The 27,392-nt window shown below is 41.4% G+C and overlaps 2 protein-coding genes and 3 non-coding genes across 6 annotated transcripts in view; 1 reads left to right on the forward strand and 4 right to left on the reverse strand.

Annotated features, from left to right (window-relative positions):
• RPL4 (ribosomal protein L4) lies at window positions 1-7,083 on the reverse strand. The gene is made up of 10 exons (XM_070763493.1): window positions 6,720-7,083; window positions 5,307-5,478; window positions 4,513-4,619; window positions 4,025-4,163; window positions 3,321-3,445; window positions 2,851-2,980; window positions 2,435-2,591; window positions 570-653; window positions 261-381; window positions 1-162 (listed from the first exon to the last, which is right to left on the reverse strand). The coding sequence occupies exons 1-10, from the start codon at window positions 6,720-6,722 to the stop codon at window positions 79-81; spliced, it is 1,122 nt and encodes a 373-aa protein (XP_070619594.1). The 5' UTR covers window positions 6,723-7,083; the 3' UTR covers window positions 1-78.
• LOC139173643 (small nucleolar RNA SNORD18) lies at window positions 2,723-2,794 on the reverse strand. Its single transcript, XR_011560075.1, has one exon. It is a non-coding gene; the product is annotated as a small nucleolar RNA SNORD18 (small nucleolar RNA).
• Window positions 4,223-4,321, reverse strand: LOC139173645 (small nucleolar RNA SNORD16). The gene has a single exon (XR_011560077.1). It is a non-coding gene; the product is annotated as a small nucleolar RNA SNORD16 (small nucleolar RNA).
• On the reverse strand, window positions 5,550-5,650 carry LOC139173646 (small nucleolar RNA SNORD16). Its single transcript, XR_011560078.1, has one exon. It is a non-coding gene; the product is annotated as a small nucleolar RNA SNORD16 (small nucleolar RNA).
• The window catches only part of ZWILCH (zwilch kinetochore protein), a 25,411-nt gene continuing 4,872 nt past the window's right edge, over window positions 6,854-27,392 (forward strand). The window contains exons 1-16 of one of the 2 annotated variants that reach the window (XM_070763491.1): window positions 6,854-7,218; window positions 11,501-11,552; window positions 12,375-12,470; window positions 12,556-12,674; window positions 12,987-13,183; window positions 14,403-14,479; window positions 14,769-14,939; window positions 17,608-17,679; window positions 18,155-18,248; window positions 19,277-19,329; window positions 20,491-20,587; window positions 20,729-20,808; window positions 23,721-23,877; window positions 24,314-24,342; window positions 25,368-25,504; window positions 26,672-26,767. In XM_070763491.1, coding sequence (XP_070619592.1) covers window positions 7,160-7,218; window positions 11,501-11,552; window positions 12,375-12,470; window positions 12,556-12,674; window positions 12,987-13,183; window positions 14,403-14,479; window positions 14,769-14,939; window positions 17,608-17,679; window positions 18,155-18,248; window positions 19,277-19,329; window positions 20,491-20,587; window positions 20,729-20,808; window positions 23,721-23,877; window positions 24,314-24,342; window positions 25,368-25,504; window positions 26,672-26,767 — 1,586 coding nt within the window. In that variant the 5' untranslated portion in view covers window positions 6,854-7,159. The remainder of the gene's footprint in view (window positions 7,219-11,500; window positions 11,553-12,374; window positions 12,471-12,555; window positions 12,675-12,986; window positions 13,184-14,402; window positions 14,480-14,768; window positions 14,940-17,607; window positions 17,680-18,154; window positions 18,249-19,276; window positions 19,330-20,490; window positions 20,588-20,728; window positions 20,809-23,720; window positions 23,878-24,313; window positions 24,343-25,367; window positions 25,505-26,671; window positions 26,768-27,392) is intronic. The other variant, XM_070763492.1, reaches the window with a different exon arrangement.

Genomic DNA, 27,392 nt, shown 5'->3' on the forward strand with positions numbered 1-27,392 from the left:
TACTGGATATATTTTTTTATTATGGGTAACTTGTTGCCTTTGGAGCATTGAATCATAAAAAGTGCAGAATTTCTCTTTTTATGCTGTACTTTCACTTTTTTCAGCACCTGCCACTTGGATCTTCGCTTTCCCCTTCGCTGCCTTCTCCTTTCTGAGTTCGTGCTATCAAAAACAGAAAACAGTCCAGTCATTTCTATTCCTTTCAAATAGCTGCTCTGGAATTAATGTCAAATAAATTTCAGAAATGTCAAGCCACTCACATTTTTAGCATGGCGCAGAATAGTGTTACGCCTCATAGTTTTGGCATATGGGTTCAGTTTAATCATGATTCTCAAATTCTTCAGTGGATTCTTCTTAAGGACTCTACGGTGAATCTTCTTCCTGCAGAAAAGATGTGAGCACAACTTTGATGGACCATTCTTTGTGCATAAAGGGGTATCTACAGAAGGACCAATACTGGGGACAAGAGGTAGCATGCAGAAAAGTAATACAACACAACTCCATCTTCATGGGAACACAAACACCCTTTTACCCTCCAGAGAACAAAACCTTATGGTTTGGATACATACTTGGGTGGACGTAGGGCCTTCTGGATCTCCTGGCTTTTTAGGATCCTTCCAAGATCAGTATTGGTCATCTTGTGCATTGGCAGACTGCATTGAAAAACAGATTAGAACAAAGATATAATTAATGAATCATCCTTCTCAAGGCGGAGTATTATGTTGAAAGGTATATATAACATGATTACCATTCCATATCAAAAACATTTTTTTAAAAACAGAACTATTATAGTGCAAGCCCATCCAAATGGAATTGTCCAGTGAATGGGCTCTGGCACTTCAGGTATGAAGGCCTGCAGATAGATCTATGCAACACCTCTCACCTACTTTATGGCGTTGCCAATTACACTAAAGAAAGCTCCTCTTCCCTTCAAAGCTCAAGTACTCTACAGCTCCAACTATATTTCTATATAATATAAATTATTAAGAGCCATGTTGGCCCAGCAGTTAGAATGCAGTATTTGCAGGCTGATTCTGCCCAGTGCTTGGTAGGTCGACTTAGCTTTCTATCCTTTGGATGAAAGTAAAAAATCCAGATTGTTGGGGGCAATATGCTCACTTTGTAAACTGCTGTAAAAGCACTACAGTGATCCCCCGATCATTGCGAGAGTTCCGTTCCAGGACCCCCCGCAACGAGCGGGTTTTCGCAAAGTAGCGCTGCGGAAGTAAAAACACCATCTGCGCATGCGCAGATGGTGTTTTTACTTCCGCAGCGCTAGCGAGGAGCCGAAGATTGGGGGCGGCGCGGCTGTTTTAAAACATCGCCGCTGGCATGGGGGGCTTGCCAGCACCCCCCGGAACCCCAACCTGGGTTTGGGGGGCTGCTAGGAAGCCCCCCATGCCGGCGGCGACGTTTTAAAACAGCCACGCGGCTTCCCAACTGAGTCCCAAAGACAAACGTCAAAGGCGAACTTCCGCGTTTGTCTTCGGGACTCATTGGGAAGCCACGCGGCTGTTTTAAAACGTCGCCGCCGGCATGGGGGGCTTCCTAGCAGCCCCCCAAACCCGGGTTGGGGGTCCGGGGGGTGCTGGCAAGCCCCCCATGCCGGCGGCGAAATTTTAAAACAGCCGCGCCACCCCCAATCTTCGGCTCCTCGCTAGCGGGCAGGCAGGCGGCGGACAAGCCGTTCGCTCGCACTCGCCGCTTTCCAGCTGAGTCCTGAAGCGAATTCGCTTCAGGACTCAGCTGGAAAGCGGCGAGAATGAACGGCGTGGGCGGGCGATGCACGAGCGGGCGGCGGACAAGCCGTTCGCTCGCGCTCGCTCTCGCCGCTTTCCAGCTGAGTCCTGAAGCGAATTCGCTTCAGGACTCAGCTGGAAAGCGGCGAGAATGAACGGCGTGGGCGGTGGGGAAACTCCTTGCTGATGCCCGCCGCTCGCCCTCCCGCCAGCAAGAGGGGGAAGACCTAGGGAAGCCGCCCAGCAGCTGATCTGCCCGGCGCCATCTACGCATGCGTGCCCATAGAAAAAAGGGCACGCATGCGCAGATGGTGTTTTGACTTCCGGGTTAAAAAATCGCAAATTAGCCTGTTCGCAATGGTCGGGGACGCAATAACCAGGGGATCACTGTATACCCCTTGACTTGTGTTGGAGATTTCTCCAGGATCAACTTTTTCAATCAATATTGGCAAAAATCTGTTCATGCACCGATATGTAGACCTATGAGCCAAAATGTCATTTCTGATACCCAGAGGCAAAAAAGCCTTCCCAATGAAGGGAAAGGATACTGCTCAGTTCCTTTCAACATGCTGAGCTCAGCAAAGGTGAACAATGACTGAAGTTATCCCAAAAGTCCCCTTGAGTTGGACATGCCTGGGTTAGGGATTTCAGTGTTCCAGTTTGCAAAGCTGAAAACGAGACTAAAGCGGACTCACTTGTAGCTACTTTTCAGGGTGGCGGGCTTGCGCCAAGTGCCGTATAAGTCATCCAACTTGCGGAAAGCACTTTCGGTCCAGATGCAGAAACGGCCAACGTGGCCACCAGGAGCAAGTCTCAAGAGATTCAGCTTGTTCACATTGAGAAGAGTGATTCCTATTAGGGGAGAGAATGCCGGAAGCCCTTTCACGTGAAACATACTCAACAAGCAGAAAGTTATTTTCTTAAACTTAAACGTGAAGTTTAGAAAGCAAATGCATCTCAAAAGAAATCCACCATCGGATTCTTAAGTCAGAACTTCCACCAAATCATGTGTTTTCAGAAACACGGACCAATGAAGTGGAATATCATCATTCAGAGCCTTCTTCCAGCCTAGAAACATGTCTGAATCCTGGAAGGAAACTGAAGGGAGTACCTGGGATATTCCTGAATGCTTTTATGACGCCATTGTCTTCGTTATAGATGATACAAGGTCCTTTGCGCTGGATGCGACGACGGTTCCTCATTTTACCTTTGCCTGCCCGCATGCGCTGAGAGGCATAGACCTGGACAGAAACAGGTATGTAAAAATCCAAATTCACCACTTCACTATTACAGGAGAAACAGATCTTGGTACCCGGCAATTCAGAATTTCACCATCATCAACGTTTATCTGAAACACGGACCAGTGAAAAATTCATCATATGCAAAGGCAACGGGGATTATTATGCACGCTGTTATGTTTGGCATCTCACTTCACGGTGACCATATATATTTGTACTAAATGCTAAGCTCTTTGAAGTTAGTGAATTCTAGTAATAAACTGGACAGCAGAGATTTTTCAAGCCAAATAAACCAGTCTGTCCATCAGTCAGCAATGCTTCTGTCTTGTAATTGATGACCCACCTTTTTGATATCATTCCAAGCTTTCAGCTTCTTAAGTAGGAGAACAGCTTCCTTGGTTTTTTTGTAGCCTTCAACTTTGTCTTCAACTACCAGAGGAAGTTCTGGAATCTCTTCAATGCGGTGACCTGACATAAAATAGGAAAAAATTCATTCAAAGTTTAGAATTAGCAAGTGAAGCCCCAAAACCTACCACCTTGCCTTTTCCATTGACTTTCTAATTAATTTCTGAGTACATTTAAAGACTTATTGACCTATTCTGTGCAACTAGCCTGTCCAACGACCTCATCCTGGTTGAGCACGTGTTCTATCACTCACCACCCCTATTCTAACTGAAAGGGAAACAAGCTGGTTTTATGTGCTCATGGCCTTGTCCAATAACTTCTCCCTACAGGTTCATTTTCCTCCTAGCTCCATATTACTCAATCAAAGCTCCTGAAGAGTCTTTGTAGTGTTGTTATACTGGAGTTTATATCATTTATTGTTAATTACTTTTAATTTACTATTTTTTGATTTTATAATTGTGAGATATCATTCCTGTGTTTCAGTATTATGGTTTTATCTATTGCGAACTTGCTACGATTACAAGGATACTTATACATGTGCAGTAAGTGAAACATTTAATGCCCTTTCCTAGTTATTATTGTATAGGCTCAGTTCAATTGCATTTACCCTGTATACTAATGCCACTGCAGAAAGATACTTGCCTTTAGACATGACTAGAGCCGGGAGAGCAGAAGCTGCCAGAGCGGAGCAGATGGCATAGCGCTTCTGAGTGACGTTCACTCTGCGGTGCCAGCGCCGCCAAGTTTTGGTTGGGGCGAACATGCGACCTCCACGACACATCTATGCATCAGGCGTCAAGGATGGAACTGTCTTTATTGCAGGAAGCCCCTCTTCTACCTTGCTCAGAGTTAAAGGATCATCAATCATCTGTACCAGCTGATGACAGCAGGCAACTGTCACTGAATACAGAGTAAGGCGCAAATTACGACATCATTGCAAGTTAAGGGGGCTCTCCTCTGGTAACCAAAACAAGGCAAGCAATTGGTGTTGGGCTTTCTATGCTACAAGGGCTTTAAGTTAACTGCCCATCAAATAAAACAAACATTTTAAATCGTAACACTGAAGTTCAAAAGCCATCTACGTTACATAGTTGCTATGCATATCAAATAATTTATGTAATGAAGGATACATTGCCAAAAGCACCCTGGCCAGATCGATGAGTTCCACCCCCACGAACCCTTGGAATACGAGCAACTGCCCTGCCAGTACCCCAGGATTCAGCACTGGTCTGGTGCCCTAGGGAAAAGAAAATATATATATATATATATATATATTCACCACAGATGATAGATTTAAGCAGCAACATCAGATCATCTAGTAATATTAATAAAAGCAAACTTTTTCCAACAGGCTTTGGAAGCAAACATGTGTTTCATGTTTTCTAATGAATCTATAACGAGCTATTCTAAATGTTTTGATTTTTTTCAATGTGGTTTTAACTAATTTAGATTTTTTTATAAGTTTGTATATTATCTAAAGATGTATGAAATGTGGGAAATTCAAGACCCAGAGTAAAATTTCACCCTTCTGTGAATACTAAAATGCTTTCTGTTTCAGAATCTCATGTTCAAACCCAATAAATTTTTGGATGATCTTAAATCCCAAACTAAATCAACACACTATGGAAGTTTGGTTTTTTTTAAATATTAATATCTTATGTTTCATAGTAGATTACTGCATATTTCAAATCAAATATCATCGCTCCTTGGGATTTGCTAACTACCCTGTTTCCCCCCCAAATAAGACATCCCCTCATAATAAGCCCACTAGGACTTTTGATTGTATGACAATAAGGCCAAGCACTTGTTTTCAGGGTTCAAAAAAATTGAAGACAGGGTCTTATTTTCAGGGAAACACGGTACCATCAATTTGAATATTGAAAAACAGTGAAACTTTACAAAACACAACTCTTCTGCAACTTACCTGCAAGTTCATTGACGGCATAGGGCTGCCTGCTGTTCTTCCTCAAATTTGTGTGTACAAAATTCACAATGTCTGGGCGAATCGGGGCCTTGAATACAGCAGGCATAGTGACATTTTTACCCGAAACCTCTCCCTTTTCTGAGTAAACCGATACTAATGGCCGAGTACAAGCCTGGAGAGAGAGAAAAGGACCATTAGATTTGCAATTCAACACATTCTGCTGATGCTCAATAACAGAACTATTGCTCAGTTTGGAAGAATCGTCAGTTCAATGGCAACAGTTTATGGACAGCAGGCAACCGTCCCTGAATACCAGATAGGACGCAAATTACAACATCATAGCAATATATATCCAGTGCATTGGCTTTTGCATGCCTATACCCAGCATGCTGCAGCATAGTGCATTTTGACTTTAATGTTAAATATGAATTATACTGCCTCTCAGAATGGAAATTTGATTTACCTGAACACTTGATTGGTGGGAAGAGTATGTCACCTAACACTGAGCAATTGAAATACGAAGATAATAATGAAAGAATTGCTGTGTCAAACTTCATTTCTGTGACAAGAACCACCTCATCCAATCCTTCCACTGGCCCTTGAACTTGTAATTTGCTTCACAAGACCCATAAGTGCATTTCAGCTACTTATAATCATTTCCAGGAACAAACTATCTATGTAGTCTATTATTAGACCATAGTAATACAGTTTAGATCATACCAATACTTATGTAGTCACACAAGGTACTACATGCCTACACTCATCTTGCAACTACAAAGAACTGAAATGAAGGCATGGTGCTAATTTCTGGCCTTATTGCTAGATCTAACTCGATATGGAGATTCGGCATTTCAGTGTGCTCGTGTGTCATCCAAAACTCAGTCAATGCTCCTTGAGCTCATGAAAGGCCTTTAAATAATCTGCTGACTTGCTTTAAGAGGCTTCAAACGTGAATCTCACCTCCTTACAGCCATTCCTAAGACTAATAACTACAACATCAGTTACAATATTACAATAGCTATCCAGTATGGGGATTGCAGCAAAATTCGCGCTTCAATGTGGCCAGGAATCTACGCTTCCATTATTGCTGCTGGGAGAGCAATCGCGGACTATCCACGGCGCGGCCTCCTCGGAAGGGCGACCGTCTTTCTCCATCTCCCCGAATTAAAAGCGGGTGAGGGCTCCCTGCGAGGCGAGGGCTGGGCCTCCACCTTGGCTCGCTCGGCCTCCACGCGGCAGCTACTCCTCCATGACTCCAAGATGGCGCCTGCCGGGCCGGCCTCAGGCCTGCCCGGCCTCCTCTCTCCCGTGTTCCCCGGGAGGAGCCCCTTTCGTTCCCCGCTTGCCAGTCGAGGCGTCCCGGCCCGCACCTCCGCCGCCTCCCCCTCCCACCCGGCCCGCTTCACTCCTCACCATGATGGCGCCTTTTACGACCGCTGAGGAGCCCCTCGCGCGGCGCTCGCCTCCGCCTCAACCCCGACCGGAAAAGGAAGTTCACCTCGCAGCTCCAGACTTTTGCCGCTTGCGCGCCTGGCCCCGCCCCTTATGAGCAGGCTGAGTTCCCCTGAGCCGGCGGCTCGCCCACGTTTTCTTCCCTTCCCGTTCTGATGTCCTTGTCTGGCGAAGATGAAAAGGGGAAACTCTTTTCCAGCCGCATTGTCCTTTTAAAGTCTCCCCCGGAGATGTCGGGATTATCTTCTTTGAGGGGGGGTGGAGAGAAAGGCTCCGTCAGACGTCTCTCTTCGGCGGAGGGATTCCTCAGGGATCCATGGCTGCCGGAAAGTAGTTCTGGCGCGTAACTTCGAAGCGCAGAAGCGACTGCGCACGCGTGCGACTCCGGGTTGCCCGTCTCGATGGCTTCGCGGCAGCAGCGGCAGGAGGACATCCTCCGCTTTCACAGCTTCCTCGTGCAGTAAGTGGGCCCGTGCTCCCCACCCCCTCCGCTAATCTTGGAAGCGTTCAAAAAAAAAGGGGGGGGGGGTTACTTAGCTCTCCGCTTTATCCTCACAACAACCCAGCGAGATAGGCTCGAAAGGTAGAGCTGAGGGATGATGACGTACAAAAACAGAAGGGAAAAGTGAAGCAGCAGGAAGGAGCCTTAATAGAGTAATAATAGGACCGTTATGATTTAGTTGACATTTCTTCTGTTGCTAATAACGCCATCACTCTACTAAACAAATAATTCCCTCAACACTGTCAGACTTTTTACTAAATCTGCACTTCTATTTCTATTAGTTTTTTCTCATCATTCCTATCACCCATTTCCTCCCACTTAGGACTGTATGACTATAACTTGTTGCTTGTATCCTTAAGATTTTTATTAATATTGATTGTTTCTTCATTGCTTATTTGACCCCTATGACAATCATTAAGTGTTTTTTACCTCATGATTCTTGATAAATGTCTCTTTTTCTTTTATGTACGTTGAGAGCATCTGCACCAAAGACAAATTCCTTGTGTGTCCAGTCACCAATAAAATTCTATTCTATTCTATTCTAAAGGCTGCCGTTCAAATAATTGCATTTAATAATAATAATAATAATAATAATAATAATAATAATAATAGTTCTTGGAGAGGGGTGGCATACAGATCTAATAAATTAATAATAATAATAATAATTTATTAGATTTGTATGCCGCCCCCTCTCGGAAGACTCGGGGCGGCTCACAACAGTAATAAAAACAGTATAACAATGGAACAAATCTAATAATAAAGTATATAAAACCTCAACAATTAAAAACCATACAGCACATACACATCAAACATGAAATATAATAAGCCTGGGGGAGATGTCTTAGTTCCCCCATGCCTGGCGATATATACAAATCCAATGTTTGAAAAACAATTTTAAAACCCTTCTTATAAAAACAACCCTAACAAACCATACATAAAACCATAGTAGCTAAGGGGTATATCAGTTTCCCCATGCCTGGCGACATAGGTGGGTTTTCAGGAGCTTGTGAAAGGCGAGAAGGGTGGGGGCAGTTCGAATCTCCGGAGGGAGTTGATTCCAGAGGGCCGGGGCCGCCACAGAGAAGGCTCTTGCCCTGGGTCCCACCAGATGGCATTTAGTCAATAGGACCCAGAGAAGGCCAACTCTGTGGGACCTAATTGGTCGCTGGGATTCGTGTGGCAGAAGGCGGTCTTTATAATTTAGGTTTCTGCTGGGGCTCTTTTGCCTCATGCAACTAATTTTTTTAAAAAACAAGTAAACTGAAATGACCCAGATTTAGTTAGTTATTCTGCACATTTTTTTGGAACCCATTCCATTCCTGGACAAGGATTGCCATTGGTGGCTTAACCCTTGACAGAAGATTTGAACTCCGTCCTGTCAAGGGTGGGCATGAAAATGCTGGAATGGTTTGAAGTTCATGGGGCTTTCAGTGGAGGCTGTGAAAAAAAAGTCACAATTACAAAACTAAGGAAAGATTTACACAGTGTAACCAATGAAAGGAGACCCTGATGGTTTCTTTCCAGTTCTCTCAGTAAATGCTAATACAGGTATTATTATTTATTAGATTTGTATGCCGCCCTTCTCCGAAGTCTCAGGGCAGCTCACAGGATACAAAAACAACACAACAAATCTAATTAATTAAAAATTACTACTAAAATCCCATATATATACCATTTGACTGATGGATTGACAGTATTTTCAGGCATGTGGTGCACTGGGAAAGACCTCATGCAATCCAATGCCTTCTGTGGTACAGAGGCTTTTTGAAAAATGCTGCCAAATTGTATTTTTAATGTACCAGAAGAGAGTTATACAGGCAGTTCTCGATTTACGGCCATAATTATGCCCAAAATTTCCATTGCTAAGCAAGATAGTGGTTAAGTGAGTTTTATGGCCTGTTTTATGATCATTCTTGCCATAGTTGTTAATTGCTTGTTCAGTTAGTAACACGGTTGCTAAGTGAATCTGGCTTCCCCATTTCTTGTCAAAAGGTTTTAAATGGTGATCACATAACCCAGAGATATTGCAAACATCAAATATGAGGCAGTTGCCAAGCGCTCAAATTTTGACCACATGATCAACGGTCCTAAGTGAAAAAATGGTCAATCTCTCCAATGCTGTTATAACTTCCAATGGACACTAACCAAATGGTTAGTAATTAAGGACTACCTGTATTCTGTTGGATTGGAGGAAGCTGTTTCCAGTAATTTACGAATATGTTTGCTTGGATTTTAGTGGAAGCTGTTCATATTGTTTTGGGGAATTTTTTTTACATCACATATATTCACAATAAATAATAACAAATAATACCATAAGAATAACTACTCAACTCTATTAATTAATTGATGTAATTAATTACATTTAGTTATATCAAATCAATTGTTTTTCCATTTTCTTTGGTTTGGGGCAAGGTTGCTTCTAGATTTATTTGCTTTGTGGGGTGCCCCCTTCATGCATATTTCATTAAGTTCAAATTACAACTGTGGCTGTGAAAAAAATGTAATATGTACCTTGGCAAAACTAAGGAAAGCTTTACACAGTGTAATCAATTAAAGAAAATATACACACAGGTGAAATATACGTCCTAAAAGGTTTGAATGAAGGAAAAAATAGTTGATTTTTGTTGTATTAAAAATAGGATTATTCTTGTTTAGTACTTGGGTGAGACACTCCCAAGAAATCCTGGAGCAATAGACTAGACTGGGAAGTTTTAGAAAAACTTCAGAAAAATCCAACTGGTGAACTTGGATCAGTTACTCTCTCAACCCTAGGAAGAAAGCAGAAGGAAGCTATTTCCAAAAATCTTTCTAAGAAAATTGCAGGGTCTAGTCCAGACAGTCATCCGAAGCCAACTCGACTCAATATCTCCTCCCGAAAAACCCAAACACTCTTTCTATACTTTGGACAGAATGAGCTGCCTCCTTTGACTTTGATTCCTCGTGAGTCTTTTAGCATTAAAACTATCGTGCCAGTCACCTTAAAAGGGAGATGGGAACCGCCTGCTACCGCACGAATCCCAGCGGCCAATAAGGTCCCACAGAGTTGGCCTTCTCTGGGTCCCGTCGACTAAACAATGTCTGGCAGGCCCCAGGGGAAGAGCCTTCTCTGTGGCGGCCCCGGCCCTCTGGAATCAACTCCCCCTGGAGATTAGAACTGCCCCCACCCTCCTTGCCTTTCGTAAACTACTTAAGACCCACCTATGCTGCCAGACATGGGGGATTTGAGACATCTTTCCCCCAGGCTCATTATAATTTATGTTTGGTATGTATGTGCTGTTTGGTTTTTAATTATGATAGGGTTTTTAGTTATTTTTAATATTAGATTTGTTCCATTATAATATTGTTTTTATCGTTGTTGTGAGCCGCCCCGAGTCTTCGGAGAGGGGCGGCATACAAATCTAATAAATTGAATTGAAAATTGAATTAAAGGAAGGAAAGGAAAAGGAAGTATTCTGTCAGATCTTTCTAAATAAATATATGGTTCAGACTTCAATTTTCAGCCTCAGGAAGACCAGTAAAGAATCAGCTTCATCTGGTCTCATCCAATATGAATTTCAGAAGCCATAGACAGGTTGCGTGTTACATGGAGAGTTGTGTGTTACAGGAAGAATTGTATCTGTCTAGCTGTAGACAGACAGCTATTAGAACTCTAGTAATTTATAGGATGCATTGTGAATATTGGCTGGAACCTGTATAGCTTATTGGTACAGTACTCCTAACTTGGTGCCTGGCTTGTTTAATCACCACAATTACAACTGTGATGAAAAGGTAACTATTAAACCAATCCTTATATTTATGACTTTCACAAGTCTGTAAAGCAAAGGAATCTGAAGTAAGAGCATAAGCACAGTTGTTGCTGGTCCCAACATGGTTGCTAAATGAGGACTATTGAGAGCTCTGTTATGGATGACTCTTTCTTTTCTTCTGTGTGCATGTCGCTTCCATTTGGCTTTGGAATTTAATCAAGGGAATGGTGTAGAGTTGTCCTGTGTTTTCCTCTGCTCGTAATAAGCAGGAAAGTGATGGATGGAGTTTTCTTATTTTGTTCTAGGATGTTTCATGGTAGATTGACATTAAAAGTAACATCAGCATGTTTATATAGGCACATCTCATGTCAAACACCATTTTAGCAGTGGTTACATTCTGCAAATTCTACCAGGATTAATTTAATTTTGCTCTTGAGATCTGTTTCCAGTACTGTATTGAGAAAAAAATAAGTAAATCACTATTTTTATTTCAGAGTATATGAGGAAGGAAAACAGAATAATATAACTGGTCCCTCTACTTTTGAGGTATGTTTATTAAGTGTTTTAAACATAGTATTAATTCACAGGAAATGGTGTACAGTTAAAGGTAGTGAAGTTTTAAAATGCTAAGATTAAAAAGAGTTTAATGCTAGATATAGATTCTAGAAGGGGAAAATATATAATGCTGAATGAAGTTTAATTTATTTATATATTTTTAAGTCTGGAATATTCCTTGTAATGATAAATTTGGAGAGGTAGTGCTATATATGTGCTCAGAGGGAAACAGGATATAAGTATAATAAATAATAAAAATGACATCTTAACAGATTTGTTATATAATTCAAATTGCAAATTTGGATTGTATATAGAAATTAATTTGACTACATTCTATGAAAGGAAATGTAGATTTATTTTCTCTTTTATCTGTAGCTTAGTTTGTGTTATTTTTATATAGCTTTATGCTTCTTTCCTTTAAATAAATTTTATTTTGCTATAAAAAGGACTACTGTATTCATAAGTCCTGGAGTCTGCTATAAAGTATGATTGCTAAGTTATGCATGTATCAACATTAACGCTCTTCCGCTGTGGTGGAAAAATCATCTTAATTCTTCACACATAATCTTTATCCTCTGTAAGGAGATCCCAGACTATAGAAAGTTATTGAAAAATCTGGTCTGAAATTCTGACATCTGCTACTTTGAAATAAGATTATGCTGCAAAGGAAAGGATGTGCATGAATGCAAATTGCAATAAATTTGCCTTTCATACTTTTTCTGCATAAGCATATGATCCTGTAAGTCAAATTATTTTTCAGTTTAGATTGAGAAAAGTACCGCACTGTGGAAATAACTTGTTTCTTTTTACTAGACTGACCTACGAGTCCTTTTGATCAATGAAAGCCATACAAATCCCTTAGAAAAGCTTTGGGACCCAAATGGAGCGTTTTTTATTGTAGAGAAAATGGTAAGTTGGTACATAAGCTGACTATTGCTATGTGTTCCACCTTTCTTGGAACTTAGCAAATTTTCTAGCATGGTTGCTTTTGCAGCAGAGATCATATGACGAAACCAGCAATCTGGAAGAATGGCAAAATGGTGACCTTTCGGTTTCCGAGGCTCTCCCAAAAGAGAATTTATCAGCATCTCCTTTGGCCCTTTCAAAAGCAAGGTATGCAGCTCTGTGTGATTATTTTAATCTTTATCCTTTAGAATATATATTCCTCCTAAAGCAAAAACTAAGTTTACTGCCTAGCAGAACAGCTATAATTCAATGTATATTAGTTTCTACAAAATAGTTTTACTTTTAGTATTTGAGTGAGTATAATAAGCATTCACATACCTAATGGAACAAGCATTACCTTTCTTTTTTAATTGATGTCAGCTGTTTTGGGGTACAAAAAATAAATATTTAAAAAATACAGCAAATAGTTTGTAATTAGTCATCTTTCATTCTGATGTAATATCTTTTCATCATTGATAGGCAATTGATTTCTTTCTACACAATGTCACAAAATCCAAACATGAAACATTTACAAATAAACCATGCTGTGCAGCTTCCTCCACTCTGGGTTCGATGTGAACCTTCTGACCCAAAACAGACTATTTGGCTTGGAGCAGAACCTTTGAGGAGTGGAAACAACCTTTCGGGAATCAGGCTTCACACTGTTACTTGCAGTGGTAAGTGTCTATGGAGAATCTTAGTCATCCAGATCATGGTTGTCTGAAAGGTGCTTTTTCAAAAGGCAACTGGACTATGTTTTTCCTTGAAGACAGAAAGAAAGAAGACTGAAAAAGCTTCTTGGATAAGGAGTGAAACATCTTCAAGGAAAAACAGTCCAGTTGCCTTTTGAAAAAGCCCTTTGGGATTGCGGTGGTAAGGTTTTGGCCTGGGGTGGGAGGTTCCATCATAAGTGGAAAAATCCACTAATTGTTTTTTTAAAATCAGAATCTAGGTCAGTGATGGCAAACCCTTTTTTCTCTCGGGTGCCGAAAGTGAGTGCGCTTTTTTTTACACGCAATTTTATGCTCCCCGCACGCTGCCTTTCTGCGCATGTGTGCATAACCTTTCCTCCCCCATTTCCTGACTTCTGGTAGGCCCTGGAGCCTAGGGAGGGCGAAAACGCCCTCTCTTGCCCCACCAAAGGCTGGAAACAGCCCGTTTCCCGACATCCACCAGGTTCAGTAGGCCTGTTTTTCACTGTATCTAAAATTGTAATCAGCAAGTAATAACATATCTCAATTAATCTTTATGTTTGAGGTAGCAGAGAAAAACATGCATCCAAAAGAGATATTTCCAGAGGCTACTCTAAATAACCAATCCTGTTACATTTGCTAAAACAGGTTTCATTTTCATGATGATGAACCTATGGCCCCCTCCCAGGGCTCCAGAGGTTTTCTTGGAACCTGGAAAGGGCAAAAAACAACCACCCACCCCCGCCTTCCCAGAGGCCCTCCCAGAGCCTTCTTGTGAGCCAAAAATCAGATGTACATGCTGAAGCTTAGCTAGGGCAAAGTTCATGTGCTGGTAGATATTGCTTTACGTGCCACCTGTGGCACGCGTGCCATAGGTTCATCATCATGGATCTAGGGTATATTGTTCTTCTAAAATGAAAATGAAACCTGTTTTAGCAAATGTAGTAGGATTGGTTATTTAGAGTAGCCTCTGGAAATATCTCTACTTTTGGATGTATGTTTTTCTCTGCTATCTCAAACATAAAGATTAATTGAGATATGTTATGTGCTGATTACAATTTTAGATACAGTATTCTTCACTTGCATTTTAACTACTGATAGGAATAATAAAATTAATACTAGAATATTTTAAAAATGAAACTAAAGCTTTTTATCAGGTTTTTGATAATTAGATAGCCCTCTTTTAATTCATTTTCCCCCCTAGGTCCCATGTCAAATAATAATTCTGTTGCCTTGGAAGAATTGAAAGAAAAGCATAGAACGAGACATCATGCCTCAGATGTATGTTTATCTTAATTTTTATTCTCAACCAATATACTATATAAAATATATGAAAATGTTCTAAAAGTATAGTATATAGTGTTTTATTACATAGCACAATAACTTTGAATATAATATGTGCTGGATCATTATATGCTGAATGCAAAGGCTTTGGTTTTCAGTGTGATTTTCAGGGAATCTTTATTATTGTACTCTTAATCTGATTAAGGTAATTTATAAAATGTGATGTTATCATGGCTGTAGATGTTCAGCATGGCTGGCTAAACCTGTAAACTCTCTTGTGTCTCAGCTGACAATAACAGGCTTTGCCCGTTATGAATTTCTTGAATCCACTTCACTGGACTCTTTGACTCAGGAGGACTCTCTCATTTCATTGGAAAGAAATATATATATAGATTTTGCTTGGGAGAGTGTGAAAACGATGTTGCAGACCCCTCCCCTCTCCTCTGCTGCTCTGCTGGTAAGGAAAGCAACAGTTTCAATACTATAATAATAACAGATGCTGAAACATTGCTTCTAATTTAGCAATCATTGAATTGTGAACAGGGTGAGGGAGGTAGTACCGTATTTTCCGGTGCATAAGACGCACCTTCTTACCTCCAAAAAACGTGCCAAAACCTAGGTGCGTCTTATACAATGAATGTTGGGGGGGAGTTGGGTGGTGGTGAGCAGTGGCGGCAGCAGCATTCCCGTGGTGACTTCACACGGTTTGAGAGCTGGCGCTGGCCACCGCTGCCAAATTGCACAAGAAGCCGCCACCACCAGACTACAGGAAGGCTGCTGCTGCTGACCGCCGCTGCTGCTGATGCGGTGGCTCCTCTCCGCAGGCTACTTCCCCGCGCAGGGTTTGGTGTAAGGATGCCGCCGAGGGACAAACAGCGAGCTGATGAATCGGCCTGATCTTAACTCATATGGAACTTTTCCCTCCGAGCAGATTTGGATTATTCTTATTCACACACACACACATAAATTGATTTTATCTGTTTAGGGGTCCACCAGAGGCCACTCTGCAAATAAAATGGGCTTTTTTTTACCACACTTCCCCTTTGGAGAAGCTGAGTGCCTGTAAAAACACACCATTGAAGGTCTTTCTGGGGGCCAGGTGAAAGACGCTGCCTATCCTCGTCTGCAGCCCTAACTGTGAAAAGTATACATGGTTTTAAAAAGTGTACATGATTTTAAACAGTATACATGGTTGTAAAAAGTACCGTATTTTTCGCTCCATAAGACGCAGTTTTTTTCCTCCCAAAGTAGGAAGAAAAATCAGCCTCGTCTTATGGAGCGAAGATGCAGGCAGGGTGGGGGGGGAGGCTGCGAACTCGGAAGCGCCATCCCGCCGGCTGGCTGGCTAGCTGCTGCCTGGCCCCCTCCCTCCCGGAGGAGGGTCTCCCTCCTCACCACCAGCGGCGCTCCCCCCGCCAGCCAGCCAGCCAAGCCCCGCGCCTGCCGGAACCGGCTCCTCGCTCTCCCCCCGCCGCCCGCCGCGTTTGCAGGAGGTGGGGAGGGTCGGGCGGCCCGCCAAGGCCAGGAGGGACGCCGCTGCCCCCCCTTCCCTCTCTCCGCCCGCCGCTGCGCCGAGAGGAAATGCCGGCAAAGGCTTTTCTCAGCGGAGGCCGGCGAAGGCGATATTCAATGTCGGGGGCGCACGGGCGGTTGCACGCGCTCCCTATCTCCCTGCTAGCCCACTCGGAATATTCAAAATAAGAAAAACCTTCGCCGGCAAAGGCTTTTCTTATTTTGAATATTCCGAGTGGGCTAGCAGGGAGATAGGGAGCGCGTGCAACCGCCCGTGCGCCCCCGACATTGAATATCACCTTTGCCGCCGGCCCCGCCTCTCCTACAACCCCCTTGCTGAGAGCTCTCGGCAAAGGTGAGGCGGGCAGGGCGTGCGCGCGCCACCGCTGAGAAGAACGGAGAACGAGAGTGAGTGAGAGCAACAGACAACAAGATAGTGAGAAAGAGAGAGTGAGAGAAAGGGGGGGAGAGAGAAAGAGAGAGGGGGAGAGAGAGAGGGAGAGGGAGAAAGAGAGAGGGAAAGGGGGGAGAGAAAGAGAGAGGAAGAGGGGGGAGAGATAGCAAGAGAGGGAGAGAGAAAGAGAGAGGGAAAGGGGGAGAGAGGGGGGAGAGAAAGAGGGAGGGAGAGAGAGGAGATAAAGGAAGAGGAGAGAGAGAAAGGAAGAGAAAGAAAGAAAGAGGGATAGAAAGAGAGAGAGAGTGAGAGATGCTCAGTGAGCCTTTCTTTGAAGTTGCCTTTCTTTCTTTCTTTCTTTTTCTCTCTTGCTCTCTTGCTCTTTCATTCTTTTTTCTTTCTCTTTCTTTCTTTCTCTTGCTTTCTCTCCTTCCTTCCCTCCTTCCCTCCTTCCATTTCTTTCATTCCCCTTCTCTATTTTTATTTCTCTTTCATTTTCTTTCTCTCTTTCTTGCTTTCTTTCTTGCTCTTTTTCTTTCTCTCTTTTACCTTCCCTTCCTCTATTTCTTCTTTTCTTTCTCCTTCCTACCTTCTTCCCTCCCTCCCTCCCTTCAGTCCTTCCTCTCTTACTCTCCCCTTTCATAAGTTTCCTTGCTTCCTTCCTCTGTTCCTGTTCCTTCCCCCTTTCTTTCTTTCTTTCTTTCCTTCCTTCCTTCCTTCCTTCCTTCCTTTCCTCCCTCCATTTCTTGCTTTCCTTTTCCTTCCTCCCTTCTTTCCTCCCTCACTCCCTTCTTTCACTCCTTCCTCTCTTCCTCTCCCCTTTTTGGCTCAAAATATTTTTTTTCTATTTTCCTCCTCTAAAATCTAGGTGCGTCTTATCAGCAGGTGCGTCTTATAGAGCGAAAAATACGGTATTCTGCTACACTGGTATTTTATTAAACAATATAATACCACACCATTTAGTTCACAATAACTTTTTCCTTGTTTTCCTCCTCTAAAATCCAGGTGCATCTTATACACCAGTGTGTCTTATACACTAAAAACTATGGTATTCAAATGACCTTGTTATAAAATATTCTAATCTCAAAACAGGCAATTCAAGAAATAATGAATATAAGTAAATGATTCATTCTTTCTAGGCATAGGCCCTATATAGAGAGGATCACATATTTATAAATAGAGATTTAGATATGAATCATTTTGTTTTTGAAAATTTCAGACAGTTCAGATGGCCTCTGGGAGCCCCTTGAGTTCTGTATATGAGACAGACAGAGAACTGCAGTTTCTTTTGGTGAGTATTGCAACGTTATTTCCCAGTCAGAAAATATTCCTTAGCTGAGTAATGAAATGGAATCAGTGTAGAATTGTTAAACATGCTTTAAATGAATGTTTTTAATGTGTCAATAGTTAAATGTCCTGGTAATTTCAGTAGCATTTTTATTTTGTGTGTGTGCGCGCACAAACGTCTATTACATACTGTATTTCCCTGAAAATAAGACACTGCCTTATATTTTTTTGAATCCTGAAATAATCTCTTGGCCTTATTGCCATGCACTTCAAAAGCCCAATTGGGTTTATTTATCAGGGGATGTCTTATTTTGGGGGAAACAGGGTATACAACGAGTATACATATTATATTCTACTTAAGCGCAACCCCCCTTAATTGGATATTTATGTATTAAATAGCCATGTATGACAATGTGTGTTGCACTCTGCTATGTCAAGCCATAACTTTACACTTGCTTGTTTTGGGATGATGGTGTTAGAGTTTGGCTGAGACGTTGAAGAATGGACTAATAAAATGGCCAAAGGACCTGGGAGGAAAGTCTGCTGTTGAACTAGTACAGAAACTTTTGAAAGGTAATGCTAAGCATTTTGGAAATAACTCCCTTGAAGTCTTAACTGAAATATGGGGTAATGGCTGAGATTGCATTGCACACCTGGTTTGCTGAATAAATTTGAGTGGCTGGATTCACACAGCACATTAATCCCAAATGGAAAACACCACATATGAGACCAGCTCCCCCCGGAGATCACAATTGCCCCCATCCTCCTTGCCTTTCGTAAGCCATCAAGCATGGGGGAACTGAACTACCCTTTTCCCCCTAGGCCTATACAATTTATGCATGGTATGTTTGTGTTTATGTTTGGTTTTAATAAGGGTTTTTTAATTATTTTAAACATTAGATTTGTTACATGCTGTTTATTACTGTTGTTAGCCGCCCCGAGTCTACGGAGAGGGGTGGCATACAAATCTAATAAATAAATAAGTGGAGGCAAGTGTGCCACATCATCACGAATTGATATGTTCAGGAATTGTTCCTTCCAGCCAAAGCTGCATTAGAACAAAGTACAGTGGTACCTCTACGATCAGGTTCTTAAGTAGAAATGTTCTTAAGTAGAAGCTATTTTTCCCATAGGAATCAATATAAAAGCAAAAAATGTGTGCAAACCCAATAGGAAAGAAATAAAAGCTCAGAATTTGGGTGGGAGGAGGAAGAGGAGGAGGAGTCGCTGCCGAAGGAAGAAAGTGAGGTGAGGGGAATCAAAAAAATCCAAAACTTTAAGGCTTTTTTTTAAAAAAAGAGGGTCTCTGAGGCGGCGAAGAGGAGTATGCGTCTCCCATGCACTCAGCACGAGGCTGCCTCCCATACACTGCGCCAGCGAGAGAAACCCAGGGTAGAATGGCAGGAAACTGGCCGGGCCTTCATGCCGCTCTCAAATTTCCCAGGAAAGTTTTCCGGGCTCGGGTTCTTAAGTAGAAAATGGTTCTTAAGAAGAGGCAAAAAAATCTTGAACACCCGGTTCTTATCTAGAAAAGTTCTTAAGTAGAGGTACCACTGTATGTTCCATTACATTAAAGCTGATGTTTTTTTGGTTTTTTTTAGATTTAAAAGATAAAGTAGATGGACTGAAGTCATCAAATGAAGATGATACTAAGGTATTTGGTAAGATAGTGTGCGGGGGGAAATTCCCTTAGAACTCTAGATTGACATAATATTTTACCTTGGATGCAAACTGAAGACTGCCCAATATTGAAGGTCTGTCTTAGCTAGAATGGCAAAACTAACAGGCATCCGTTCGGGAAACCTATTTCCAAACTTAATACAAATATGTTTCTCCAACTCTCCACATATTGCATTGCTTGCCGATTGGTTTCCAGACCCAATTCAGAGTGTTGGTGATTACCTATAAAGCCCTACATAGCACTGGGCCAGATTGCTTGCGGAACCGTCTTCTGCTGTGTGGATCTCAGCGACCAGTTAGGTCCCACAGAGGTGGCCTTCTCTGGGCCCTGTCAACCAGACAATGTCACTTGGTAGGGCCAAGGGGAAGAGCCTTCTCTGTGAGGGCCCCCGGCCCTCTGGAATCAGCTCCCTCTGGAGATTCGCATTGCCCCCACCCTCCTCGCCTTCTGTAAGAGTACTCATTTATGTCGCCAGGCTTGGGGCAATAAGATCTCAGGCCCCCTGGCCAATGAATGTTATGTATGATAGGTCTGAGTGTGTATGATTGATTTTTAAAATATTAGAGATTTTAGCTTAGTTAATTAGTTAATTAATTAGATTTGTCATTGTATTTTATTGTTTCTTATATACAAATCTAATTAATAATAATAATAATAATAATAATAATAATAATGTTGTAAGCCACCCCGAGTCTTCAGAGAGGGGCAGCATAGAAATCCAATAAATAAATAAATAAATAAATAAATAATAGTTGTTTAGCGACTGCCTTGTTCACTGGTCATTCAGTTACTCAATGCCTCTAAACTTAACTAGAAATGGGAAAAGTTATATTAGAGGTGTCAATTATTTTCTTGGAGGGTTGATGACAAAAGAGTGTTATATTTCCTGCCACTTTCATAGCTTTTTAATGCACTTTCTAGTTTTCTTATTATTGTAAATACATGGTTGTAAAATTTCTTCGAACTGTGACATTTAGATGCTATTGCTAACATGTTGTAAGCCGCCATGAGTCTAAGGAGAAGGATGGCATAAAAAATCGAATGAATGAATAAATTAAATAATAAATAGCTAAAATAGTAATTCCAGTTTCATTTTGAAATTTGAAATTCATTTTCCCTTTGCTGGTTCTCCAGGATAACACTGCTGCAGTCATTCGTTCCATGAAAAAACTTTTTAGTCAGCGCGGAGACCTTGACTTCCTTGAACTGCTGTGGTGTAATATCTGCAGAAGTATGTATGTTTCTAGGTTCTCTCAAAACATGGTGAGATGCTCAGTCTTTAAGGAGACCAGGGAAGGATTTCTATTCTTTCACCTGGTCTACGTTGAGTTTGGTTACTGCTTTATTTAATACTTGACTTTTCTCCCCCAAGACGTTGCTTCGCATGAGGAGCTGGTGAAGTGTTTGTCACTGGTAATAAGAGCCCTGCAGCACGGAGAACTGCAGACATGGGTGAGTAGGAGTAATGAACCTGGAATGCAGGCAGAGCATATTTCAGTGTGCCCAGCCTTTTCGGACCAGGAATTGATGTGATGTGCAAAATGATGCATTCTTTAAAACCAAGGGCAAAATTAGGACCAAGAACTTGGCAGAATCAAATCAAAATCTAAGTTGAATGCAGGTACAGGTATTCCCCGACTTATGACCATTTGTTCAGTGACCATTTGAAATTAGGATGTGCACTTAAAAAATGGGCTAACATCCTGGGCCCCAATTTACAGCAATTGCAACACCTCTTTGTCACGTGATCAGAATTCAAGCACTTGGCAGCCCACTTGCCCTTATGAGCACAGCGGCACTTCAAATCCACTCAACCTACCTTCTCTACCTCCCCTCCCCCCCAATCTCTGCATTTTTGGCTACCCTTCCCCCTGTCTTGTGGGGTGGCAACCAGTGTTCCCTCTAATTTTTTTTGGGGGGGGCGAAAAAGTATAGTGTCTGAGCGGCAGTCACTTCGGGACTGGGCGGCACAGAAATAACAAACAAACAAACAAATAAAAAACCCACCCTGTTTTGCCTCAGAGAATTTCAAAATAAAATACTGTACTGTGTGTCTATAACAGTGAGCTCATAATAGGGCAACTCTATCAATATCAAAATGCCACTTAAATAGTTGAGCTAGTTTCAAACTAGATTTTGATTTTCTTTCTCTCTTCCTTACTCCCATTCTTTTTCTTTCTCTTTTCCTTCCTCTCTTTTTTCTATCTGTTTCTCTCTCTTCCTCTCTCTCTCCTTCCCTCTCACTCTTTCCCTCTCGGCTTCTGGGCAGGTTTGGAAAACTCTGAGTTGAAGATGATTTTTAAGTGAGCGATTGCTCACTGCTCAGCTTAGAGGGAACTATGGTGGCAACACCCACCCACCCGAACTGCACAGCTCTGCAATGCTGCTTTGCCCAGAATGCCTCATGCATCGCCCATCCTTTCACCTTTTGTGCCCAGCACCTCGCTACATTTCTTTTCTCATTTTTGGACCTAGCCACTCTGGCAATTTTTTCCTGTGCATAGCTAAAGTTGTGCTACTTTCAGATAGATTTGTGAATAGAGGGCAGCTTTAGCCACTTCAGGAAAGGGGAGGGCTGGAGAGCCATATGGGACTGGGGAGAGAAGGCATGTCCTATAGATTGTTGATTGTTTTTTGTTTTTAAATGAGAAATGTGGAAATTAGGAGCTCCCTCGTTTGGGATTGCTTGATAGAGATTAATGGGTCCTCCATCCTCAAATCTTCTCAACAATATTATACTAAGCACTTAATAGAATTCAGATCCCTTGGACTTTGGTTGCCAGCGAAGCAGACTGTTATGGCACAACAGTATCATGTGGTTTCTTTACTTTTGGCTTAGGTCTACTCCTGTTAAGAAATGCTAGATTTATTTGCCAAACTATAATAAAATAGAATGTGACTTAGAAGGAATTATCAAGCTAGTCAAATAGTCTTACCTTGCCATATATCAAAATACAGAGAGAGACTTAATTGCTAGAAATAATATTAGGATGTGGTACTAAGAATTATTTTGTTTTCCTTTTTCTTTCTGATCTTTACAGCAGATATATGTACTAGGCTGGTGCTCAAAAAGTTAAGATGGCAGCCACAACCATGTGATTAAAAGCCCGTCTTGTGGAAATGTTTTTAATCTGATGTCCTGCATTTTCCAGACAATAATCTTTCCTTCTGTCTTCCAGGGGATTTGCTTCTGAGGCTTGGGCAGGATAACCCACTCCTTCCCTCTTTCCAGTTTCCTTCCATTATTCAGTCTCGTAGATTAAATCTGAGCCCTGTGCACTAGGAATTCTTTCAAATATTCTAGTCTTTCTGATTCTCTGATTCTCTTTCTGATTCTCTTCCAAACTGAGCTTAATATGAGATTTTTGCTACTCCCGGGGATGGTTGTTGGCAACTATATTTTGTTTGAATGGTGGGAGCAGAATGGGGGTTTTTTGTACACTTAAAATATATAATTTATGTAGTGTTTGATTTAGATTTATTTAAATGGTTATTTTGATATATTTCAGTATATATAGCCTGTTCCTCTTCCCAAATAAGAAAATATGCCCAATCAGGCTTTTGAGTGCATGGCAATAAGGCCAAGAGCTTATTTTAGGGTTCAAAAAAATATAAGACAGGGTCTTATTTTCGGGGAAACACAATATGTGTGTACACACACACACACACATATCACATGTTTTTGCTGAATTTTTAAAATTAAGGGAGACTAGGATAGCACTATTTCGGCCTTGTTCTGGCCTCATCAGCTATATATATATATATATACGTATGTATGTGTCATGGTTTTTTTGCTGAATTTGAAAATTAAGGGAGACTAGGATAGATCTATTTCGGCCTTATTTTGGCCTTATCAGCTAGCCATACCCACTGGGACTTGAACCTGCAACCTTTGCCTTGTAAGGCAGAGAATTATCCTCTAGGCTACAGTATCCAATCCCTTCAGCTCTACACCAGGGAAGGGTTACATATTTTTGTGTCGAATTACCCTGGTGTATTGAAGGAACATCACAGCTCCTTATTTGCCTCTCGGCACAACCCAGGGCCATTTCCAAGGCAGTTAATTTTATTGATAGCCGACAATTCTATCTGTATGTGTCACATGTTTTTTTTGTTGAATTTGAAAATTAAGGGAGACTAGGATAGATCTATTTCGGCCTTATTTTGGCCTCATCAGCTAGCCATACCCACTGGGACTTGAACCTGCAACCTTTGCCTTGTAAGGCAGAGAATTATCCTCTAGGCTACAGTATCCAATCCCTTCAGCTCTGCACCAGGGAAGGGTTACATATTTTTGTGTCGAATGTATGTATGTACATATATAGAACAGTAGGAGCTAAGTAAAATGTTTGCTGTCTTTGTAGATTCATCAAGAAAGTAACAGCTTACTGAGCAAATTGATCAAGCAATCTTATCATGGAAAGATGGAAACAGTTTCTCTTGACGGAGATTCTCCCATTCAAATGCTTCTAGAAATAGGCGTGGATAAAATGAAGAAAGACTATATCAGCTATTTTGTGGGTATGTTGTGTACCTGATTGTGGGTATGTTGTGTACCTGATTCCTGATTCTGGGCAGTTGTGTCCAAATGATTTATCTTTCTCTGTAAAAAATAGATCTTATCTTGTCAACTACTACCAATGGTGAGCAAATTACTTATCAGACATCAAATTGTATTGATTTAATTTACAAACTAACAAATAAAATTCTTTTCCTGAACAAATTTGATTATTTGACATTACTGGATCCCTCCCCACAGTCACTTTCTCCTGCCAGCCTCTGAACTAGGGAAGATGAAACTCTTTAGCTGTCTCCTAATTCCAGTTTTTATTTCAGTTTTTCAGATGGTTCCAATAACGCAAATATAGAGGCCAATGTCATTCTCTCCAGCTTTCATTGCAGCTTTTAGCATTTATTTTGTATGAAATCGTGATGCAAATTATGTTTTGTGTTTCAGGCAAGGAATTTGCCATACGGACTCATTTGGTAAGTCATAGTCCCCACTTTCCAAGTAATATTATATAACAAGTACTCTACTTATGACGACAACTGGGACCAGAATTTCCATTGCTAAGCAAAATGGTTGTTAAATGAGTCCCATCCAATTTTATGAACTTTTTTGCTACCGTTATTAAATGAATCACAAGACCATTAAGTATAGTGGTATCTCTACTTAAGAATTTAATTCGTACCGTGACCAGGTTCTTAAGTAGAAAGGTTTGTAAGTAGGAGCAATTTTCCCCATAGGAATCAATGTAAAAGCAAATAATGTGTGCAAACCCATTAGGAAAGAAATAAAAGCTCGGAATGTGGGTGGGAGGAGGGCAGTCGCTGCCGAAGGAAGAAGGTGAGGTGAGGGGAATAAAAAAAATCCCAAACTTTAAGGCTTTTTTTTTTTTAAAAAAAGAGGGACTCTGAGACAACAAGGAGGAGCATGCGCCTCCCATACACCCGGTGCGAGGCTGACTCCCTTACACTGCGCCTCAAATTTCCTGGGAGATGTTTCCGGGCTCGGGTTCTTAAGTTGAAATTGGTTCTTAAGAAGAGGCAAAAAAATCTTGAACACCCAGTTCTTATCTAGAAAAGTTCTTAAGTAGAGGCGTTCTTAGGTAGAGGTACCACCATTCCCCAATTTGCTTGTTGGGAGCCAGTGAGGAAGGACGCAAATAACAATCACATGACTCTGGGACCTTGCTGGTGCCTGGATTTTGATCACATGACCCTGGAGATGGGGCAGTGGTTAAAAGTGGAGGGAAAATCACTTTTTCAACACTATTGTAACTTTGAATGGTTGCTAAATATCACTATAAGTCGAAGACTACCTCTACTTGAGAGTTGAATAGTGACATGTCTGGTGTGGAGGGCACTGGGGAGATTTTTACTGGGTTTTTGCAAGTGAGGCTGTCTACATATTGTTATTTACCCAATCCTTAGGAAAGCAAGCATCTGGTTTAAGATTAGGGATGGTGTCAATTCCTCCTGATCCTTGTTCTCTGTTATCTCTTTCAAAGGATTACTTCATGTCCACTTCAGTAGGTCTTCAGGAACAGATTCATCGTATCCAGAAACTACACCACATTTTGGAAATTTTGAACAACTGCTTTGATCTTATCAAACTAGAACATGACAACCTCATCTTTCTGACACAGTAATAGCTTGCCAGCAACTTTCTCTTATTAAGAGGGTACCCGTGAATAAATGTGATGTTAGGGGTGGTTTTGTTTCATACAGTTGTGCAAAAAGTGTGCAGAAGGAAGCAATTTAGGGAAAAACCTGTACATTAATAGGTATTGAATTGTTTTGATCCTTTAGGAGTGGTATTTCTTTCTTAGCCTCATTTTTTATTCCTATTTTTGTATTAAATCAAGAGGCAAGGGAAGAAACTTTATTCTTCCCATTATATCCCTAAAGTATCCACACAATTTGTTTCTAAATAGAGCTTTCTCCCTGATATGTGCTACTTAAAGACCATCTCCAAGGAGTGTTGAGTGGGGAATACACTTTGACATTAAAAGTCTGGATGTGAGCATAGTTCCCTCTAAGCTGAGCAGTGAGCAATTGCTCACTTAAAAATCATCATCAACTCAGAGTTTTCCAAACCTGCCCAGAAGCCGAGAGGGAAATTTTATTATTATTTCTGTGCCGCCCAGTCCCGAAGGGACTGCTGCTCAGACACTATACTTTTCCGCTCACCCCCCAAAAAATTTAGAGAGAACACTGGATGTGAGACCCATTTTCTGCCAGGGTTTAAAACTCAGAATCCCTGAAAACAAGCCTTTCAGACTTAAAAGACTTCTCAATTGTCAGAACAAATATTTTGAGACTTGTGTATCCCTATTTTTTACCAAAGTGAAAACTTAATCTGATATAGAATAGAAATCTATTTGATATGATAGTAAAGTGACTGTGTGTATTGCATTTGATTTAATATAAATATGAAAAATGAAATCAACTTTAATTTTTGGCCAAGCTTTGCCCACTTTTGATTTGTTTGTTCTTTGGCTCATATGGGATACTTGTGGGTAAAGTTCTCCACTTGGGTATAATTAGTATTTTTTTGCTTTTTATTCAGTTCAGCCTTCTTGAAGGCTGTTAGAGACATGAGTCTCCATTGTGTTCACTTACGTGCTTCTTTTGTATGTTCATCATAGTATCTATCTAAATTGCTATTTATAATATTAAATATAAATATATGTTAACTATAAATATAATTGTATGTATTGAACAGAAATCTGAAAATGCCACTAAGTTTGATTTACATTGTAATCTATATAGGTTTTCTAATATATTTCTAAGAATTGGTTTGTTTGTTTAGGTCTTGTATCAATTACTATAAAGAAAATCCTCTGGATGAAAAGCATGCATTTCAACTACCAGTCCGGACAGGTTTGGTGAAGGAATTTTACCAAAAGTAAGTTAAATCCTCAGGGAGTTAAAGACCATCCATCAATTGACACAGAAGGAATAATAAGCAAAGAAGCAATCAAAGCTTCTTTGTCGGGCAGAAGGTTAAAACTGGCTTTGGAGAAACATGTCGTTTGCAGCTTCATGTAGGGCTTCAGAGGTGACAACCAACACCCTGAATTACGCTCGGAAGTTAACAGGCTGCCAGTGCAGCTCCCATTATAATGGGTTGAGTGGACTAATGTGCCCCCGTTTCCCTGAGCTGCTACGTGTTGCACTAGCTTCCAGGACAGTCCCATATACAATACACTACAGTAATCCACCCATGACGAGATTATGAGTAGAGTCGGCTAATCAAGGAAAGGCCACCACCACTGCTACTCAGGACTGAAGTATTCACATGCCCTCATGGCTAGAACTTCCATGTGCAGTTCCAGTTGGATTCAAGTTGAATCCCAGGATTCCCCAAGGGATGACCAGTTCTGTCGGTTAAAGCATTCCCTTCTTCAGAGTCAATAATGACTTATTCTGGGAGAACTACCAGCTAAGGGAGAGGGATAAAGACATTCCAGCATGGAATCACTCCAGGGGAGAAAATGACAGAGGCCATATTATGAAGGTCTTTATCTCCA

This window comes from Erythrolamprus reginae, chromosome 10 (genome assembly GCF_031021105.1).
Source record: "Erythrolamprus reginae isolate rEryReg1 chromosome 10, rEryReg1.hap1, whole genome shotgun sequence".
Taxonomy (NCBI): Eukaryota; Metazoa; Chordata; class Lepidosauria; order Squamata; family Dipsadidae; genus Erythrolamprus; species Erythrolamprus reginae.

Excerpts from the sequence above, each read along its gene's own strand:
- RPL4 (XM_070763493.1), bottom strand. Across the intron at positions 4,620-5,306 it reads TGCCGTCAATGAACTTGCAG|GGCACCAGACCAGTGCTGAA; the intron begins GTAAGTTGCAGA and ends TCTTTTCCCTAG. Across the intron at positions 654-2,434 it reads ACCCTGAAAAGTAGCTACAA|TCTGCCAATGCACAAGATGA; the intron begins GTGAGTCCGCTT and ends TTTTCAATGCAG.